The 6508-nt window shown below is 48.2% G+C and overlaps 1 protein-coding gene across 1 annotated transcript in view; it reads left to right on the top strand.

The window, feature by feature from the left end:
- aldh1a3 (aldehyde dehydrogenase 1 family, member A3) overlaps positions 1-6205 on the top strand; it is a 13499-nt gene extending 7294 nt beyond the window's left edge. The window contains exons 6-13 of the mRNA XM_084437106.1: positions 1022-1150; positions 1841-1954; positions 3479-3581; positions 3847-4031; positions 4212-4376; positions 4755-4912; positions 5690-5764; positions 6075-6205. Of these exons, the coding sequence (XP_084293232.1) occupies positions 1022-1150; positions 1841-1954; positions 3479-3581; positions 3847-4031; positions 4212-4376; positions 4755-4912; positions 5690-5764; positions 6075-6144 (999 nt within the window). The 3' untranslated portion in view covers positions 6145-6205. The remainder of the gene's footprint in view (positions 1-1021; positions 1151-1840; positions 1955-3478; positions 3582-3846; positions 4032-4211; positions 4377-4754; positions 4913-5689; positions 5765-6074) is intronic.
- The last annotated feature ends 303 nt before the right edge of the window (positions 6206-6508 follow it).

Here is a 6508-nt window from a genome sequence, read left to right as displayed (position 1 = left end):
AGTTATTTTATTTTTTTATATATGTATTTTTATATATACTTTATACTTATTGTATGTATACTTTGTTAATCTTCCAAGGGGAAATTGTCTTCTGTTCTCTCACTATCCATCAGCTGAGTGGAGAAATGAATCCCTTGACATGTACCGGTTATCTCATCTTAATCTGTGCCCTTGTTTAACATGCATTCTGTCCTCTAGTTGCTCTGTAGTGTATGATTACAGGAACATTGTAAGACACCGCTTGATCCAGATATTATAGAGGTAGATCTTATTTTACATCAGAATATATGTTATTTCTCTTCTTCCAATTGTTTTGGGTGTGTCCGTGTTCAGTTTACAGCGTATCGTGTTGCAGTGTGTCAGAGTCGAGAGTCTAGACAGCGAGAGTCTAATTCTTAGGTTCTGACAGAACGCGGCCATTCAGATGTATCTGTGAGCAGAAGCCTATATCATCTTATGTTGCTTAGGAAACAAAAGAACAAAACTTCTGTTGTTAGACATGGGGAGATGATATCATAAAATGTAATTTATACTGACGGACATTGTGTAATTACTAAAAGCACCACTGGCACACACGAACAGCATGACTCACTTTCACAGGAAAACAGGAAGCCATTCTCTGAGCTTATAGGGATCCAGAAACGTCTGGTGATGGTTGTATCCAAAGCATTCTGGGAGCTAGCAATGCCTAGACAGTCAACATCCAATCCTCACCAGTATTGTTAATTATGGGTTGAGTGCTGAATATTTATCATTTGTTTCCAACTAAAAGAACCACAGTGTACAGAAGAGATGTTTGTTATTCCTTCTTTGTAAATGAAACACAGACCATCAATCTCCATCCATTCTCTTGGTCCTGTCTGGAGTTGTTATTTTTAACTAGTGGACAGTTATGTCTCTACTTGTGTGTTGTTGTTTTTGTTAAAGTGCCTGGTTGTGTCCTGGTGGGGTTTGCTGACGTGTGTGTCTGTGTTGTGGTTGTGTTGGCTGACGTGCATGTGTGTTGTTGTGTGTGTCCTAGTGGAACTTTCCCCTGATGATGTTCATGTGGAAGATCGCCCCGGCCCTCTGCTGTGGAAACACGGTGGTCATCAAGCCCGCCGAGCAGACCCCTCTCACTGCCCTGTACGTGGGAGCGCTCATCAAAGAGGTGAGACTCCCCTCCCCTCCCCTCCTCCTCTTTACTCTGCTCCCCTCTCCTCTCCTCCACTCTGCTCTGATCCCCTCTCCTCTCCTCTCTTCACCTCTCCTCTTCTCTTCTCCTCTCCTCTCCTCCCCTCCCCCCCCCCTTTCCTCTCCCCTCCTCTCCTCTCCTCTCCCCTCCTCTCCCCGTCTCTCCTCTCCTCTCCTCCCCTCCCCCCCCCCCTTTCCTCTCCCCTCCTCTCCTCTCTTCTCCTCTCCCCTCCTCTCCCCATCTCTCCTCTCCTCTTTCAGAAACATCTTGATCGTGTCTTTATTCTGCTCCTCACTGTAAAAGCTGTGTAGCTCAGATATGAGGGGCTTGTATATACGCTGGAAATCAAAGGCAGGGCTTAGTGCCCATGTGTAGAGGCTGTGGGGAGTTAGTCTGGGACGAGGCCGCCTGCCTTGCAGGCTGTGAGGAGTTAGTCTGGGACCAGGCCGCTGTGCCTCGCAGGCTGAGAGGAATTACAGTCTAGCAGCCTGTTGGGGTTCTCTTACAGCCCATTAGCCCAAATGATTCTGGGCTCTTTTATTCCTGTTGAGAAGCCCTGGTCTTATGTGATTAGACCGGTTCTCTTTTATCATGTTTGTGTAATGATTATTTAAAGAAAAGACCCCGTCTCTGGTTCTAATCACTAACACTGGGCTGCCCTGCCAGGCGGGGTTCCCCCCCGGTGTGGTGAACATCGTTCCCGGGTTCGGGCCCACGGCGGGGGCAGCCATCGCTAGCCACATGGGCATCGACAAAGTGGCTTTCACCGGCTCTACGGAGGTATGTGGATAGAGGAGAACGTCACGCCAGAGGGGATTGGACGCTCTCGCACTATGGCATTGTGGGTCTGAAATTTCTACCCCAAAGGATGTATATACATTTATCTCAAGTCATCTCTCTCAACTCAACTTTATTTATAGAGCGCTTTAAAACAACCACAGCTGAAACAAAGTGCTGGACATAAGTAATCTTAAAAACAAAACAAAAAACAACAATGAAACAATAAAAGAACAAGTAAAACAAAAGCAAAGTCTCATGCTGGGTTGAAAGCCAAGCAATAAAAATGGGTTTTAAGACTAGTTTTAATAACAGACAGTGCGGAGGCGTGTCTAATGTACAGAAGTAGGACGTTCCATAACTTGGGAGCAACTAGGGGTGTAACGATACACTAATCTCACGATTTGATACACGATATTGGGTTGACGATAACAATACGATACGATACACTAAGGGCAGGTGTGAAGCGTTGCAGTAGCGCTGCTGTTCACACCAATAGTGCATTTTTCCACATTTCTACTCCACTACACTTTGTGAATTTAGAGCTTAACTGTTGTAATATCATGGATAGGCCTAGATACAAAAGATATGTTTGTTACCAGCGTTGTGTAGCCAGCGTTCACTGATATACAATAAACATGTCACAATATTGTTTTCACCTTGACAATACGTATTGTGACGTTTCTGTATTGCGATATATTGTTACACCCCTAGGAGCAACTGAAAAGGCTCTATCCCCTCGGAGATTCCGCTTTGACCTCGGTACCTCCAGGAGCAGCTGATCAGCTGACCTCTGAGCTTTGACCTCGGTACCTCCAGGAACAGCTGATCAGCTGACCTCTGAGCTTTGACCTCGGTGCCTCCAGGAACAGCTGATCAGCTGACCTCTGAGCTTTGACCTCGGTACCTCCAGGAGCAGCTGATCAGCTGAACTCTGAGCTTTGACCTCGGTACCTCCAGAAGCAGCTGATCAGCTGACCTCTGAGCTTTGACCTCGGTGCCTCCAGGAACAGCTGAACAGCTGACCTCTGAGCTTTGACCTCGGTGCCTCCAGGAACAGCTGAACAGCTGACCTCTGAGCTTTGACCTCGGTGCTTCCAGGAACAGCTGAACAGCTGACCTGAGGCCCTGAGCAGGAGCGGAGGGATGAAGCAGCTCAGAGAGGTAAGCTGGGGCGAGACCATTTAAAGATTTTAAAAACTAAAAAAATAATCGATTCAAATATCTATTCAATATCAAAACCAAGACATGATTGTGTCCCGACCGCGATCGGGACTGTGCAACGCGGGTTTCAACTCTTCAAAGTGATTTGGCGTAGCGCTCTTCCAACACATACCGTATTTCATACGTGCGATGTCTCTTATTGAGACATATTGTGATTTCAACAAACTCCGCTCACAAAGGCGCCAGTCTCTCCTTTTATAATTGGATATGTAAATGAGTGTTTCTTTGTCCTGGGAGTATGACATACACGACGTTGACAGACGACTTCCCCTTGTAATCGTCCTCGCTCATGTTTGTGCCCAGGTGGGGCAGCTGATCAAAGAGGCAGCAGCCAAGAGTAATCTGAAAAGAGTGACTCTGGAGCTCGGAGGGAAGAACCCGTGCATTGTCTTTGCTGACTCAGACTGTAAGTGATGTGGTCTCTGTTTCTCTAAAGCAACAGACAACAAAGACTAGTGTGGGTGTGTGTGTGCGGGTATGTGCACATGCGCGCGTGTGAGTGTGCGCGCCCCCGTGTGTGTGTGCACCCGTGTGTGTGTCTGTGTGTGTGTGAGTGTGCGCGCCCGTGTGTGTGTGCGTATGTGCGCACGTGTGTGTGCGCGTGTGAGTGTGCGCCGCCCGTGTGTGTGCGTGTGTGTGTGTGTGTGGTGACCCCTGCCCTCTCCCTGCAGTGCAGCTGGCGGTGGAGGCGACCCAGAAGGGAGCCTTCTTCAATCAGGGCCAGTGTTGCACCGCCGCGTCACGGGTCTTCGTGGAGGAGTCCGTCTACGAGGAGTTCGTCCGGCGCAGCGTAGAGAGCGCCAAGAGCATCGTTATAGGAGACCCCATGGACCCACGGACATCACATGGCCCTCAGGTGCTTGCAGTACCGCGGAGTAGAATAGCGTTATTGTTCATCCAATGTGATTATGTGACAATGGATGAAATTAGATTGTACACGTCATGGGAATATTTCAACAAGGAAGTCGTGGGAAATGGTTTAGCACCGTGGCTAACTTGTGTGTGTGTGTGTGTGTGTGTGTGTTTGCTGTGCCAGATTGACCAGCAGCAGTTTAATAAGATCCTGGAGCTGATTGACAGTGGGAAGACAGAAGGGGCTCGTCTGGAGTGTGGGGGCGTGGCCACGCAGGACACGGGGCTGTTTCTGCAGCCAACCGTCTTCTCCGATGTCAAAGACCACATGCGCATCGCCAAGGAGGAAGTAAGGTCCCCTTTCTGTAGCCAACCACACTCTACTTTCATTCATAAAAATGAGCTCGCTTGTGTACACTGCACATAATGGTGTGCAAGACTCCCCTCTTCTGATGGTCCGAGGTACTGCAATCCACAGCTGGAAATCGGCAGAGAGGAAAGGGATGTTAAGTGACTTTCCAAAGCGTCAGGGCCATACATTTCAGGGCCTTGGTGAGATTATGGTACAAAAGGCTGAATTGCATCAAGGCCACTGTCCTCTTCACTGCATAGCCTGACGTCAATCAACTTTTCAGCTGCTGTTTATTACTATTGAGCACTGGTACAGAACCCATTGTCATGTGTTATCTGGTTCTCCAACCTGCTTCTCCTTGCTGTGCTCTTGTAGATCTTTGGGCCGGTCCAGTGTATATTCAGCTTTAAGAGCCAGCAGGAGGCGGTAGAGAGGGCCAACAGCACAGAGTATGGCCTAGTGGCAGCAGTGTTCACCAGGAGTATGGATCGGGCTCTCTCTGTGTCTGCAGCTCTGGAAACCGGGACAGTCTGGTAGGTTCCTACTCTGTCTGAAGCAAGGGCTGGGTTAAAAAAAATATAGATTAATCGATTCTGAATCGATTCATGAATCCCAAAATCGATCTTTTATTTAATGAATGAATGAATAAATTAAGGAATGAATAGTTCATTAATTCATTCAATGATTCATTCATTTATTCATTTTTGGAAATCAGTATACCCAGCCCTAGTACTGATGTGTTGCATAACTTGGCAGTCATGTAATTAAGCTTACAGCTAAAAAAAAACAGGTTTTAGTAACACTAACCGAATCGATATCGAATCGAATCGGGATAATCGATTCTGAACCTTGTGAATCGGAATCGAATCGTTTCTTGAAATTCAAATCGATACCCAGCCCTACTAATTACAGTTGTAACTCCCTCAAACTCACTGACTAGACTTGAGTGATGGAAAGAATTTAACTAACCTCGGTTGTAGTTGCATATTTCGACCACAGGGTGGGGTAAGCATGGTTTCCAACAGACAAAGAATCTCTGTTTCAGTGATCGGACATGAGTGGGAGGGCAAGACTTTAACTGGGCGAGAGTGACGTTCACCGGAACAACACATGCATGCGATATGTGCCGTGCAGTCTGTGGGGTTCCTGAACCAACATGGGTTCCCGTGCTATCATAAGGTTCTACTCCCAGAGGGCCCCAGTCTATCACAAGGTTCTACTCCCAGAGCTCGACCCCAGTCTGGGCCCTGTGGGACTTTATAAGTAGAGAGAAGGTCAAAATGACCCTCCTTCCCTCCCCTCTTCCACAGGGTCAACTGCTACAACGCCTTCCACATCCAGGCTCCGTTCGGAGGCTACAAAATGTCTGGCAATGGACGAGAGCTGTAAGAGATTCATTCATTCATCCATCCATTCAATGTAAATGTACCTCACTCTCTATGAGTGGTTAGATAACCTGTGTGGACTCTGTCCTCTCCTCCTCTCCCCTTTCCCCTCCTCTTCTCTCCTCCTCTCCTCTCCCCTCTTCTCTCCTCCCCTCTCCCCTCCTCTTCTCTCCCCTCCTCCCCTCTTCTCCTCTTCTCTCCCCTCCTCTCCTCTCCTCTTCTCTCCTCTCTTCCTCTCCTTTCCTCTCTTCTCCTCCTCTCTTCTCTCCTCCTCTCCTCTCCTTGTCTCTCTTTGTCTTCGTCCATCCAGGGGGGAGTATGCGCTGGCTGAGTACTCTGAGGTGAAAGCAGTGACCATCAAACTGAGTGAGACCCTGTGAGAGGCCCTGGAGAGAGACCACACCCCCCTCCCAGCTCCCTGGAGAGAGACAACACCCCCCCCCCCCCCCCCCCCCCCGCCACACCCATCTCCCTGGAGAGGCCACGCCCCCCCTGCCATGCCCAGAAAAGCACTTCCCTGACAATCAACTTGGGCTGCGTCCCAAATCTCTACAACTATTGCCTTGTCTCTTTATCTTTGTCACCTCCAATCTAAAATATTTCGTTGGGTTTGGATTTGGGCTTGATGCTTATTCAGGGGTCATAAGAAAATGGTGATATGAAACTAAAGTACCTGAGTGTTTTGGTACACTGCCCTACAAAGCATTCTGATGATCAGAAGCACTCTCTTGTCCGAACAGATTG

This window comes from Borostomias antarcticus (assembly GCF_949987555.1).
Source record: "Borostomias antarcticus genome assembly, chromosome: 4".
Lineage (NCBI taxonomy): Eukaryota > Metazoa > Chordata > Actinopteri > Stomiiformes > Stomiidae > Borostomias > Borostomias antarcticus.
This window is presented reverse-complemented; position numbering and strand designations above follow the sequence as displayed.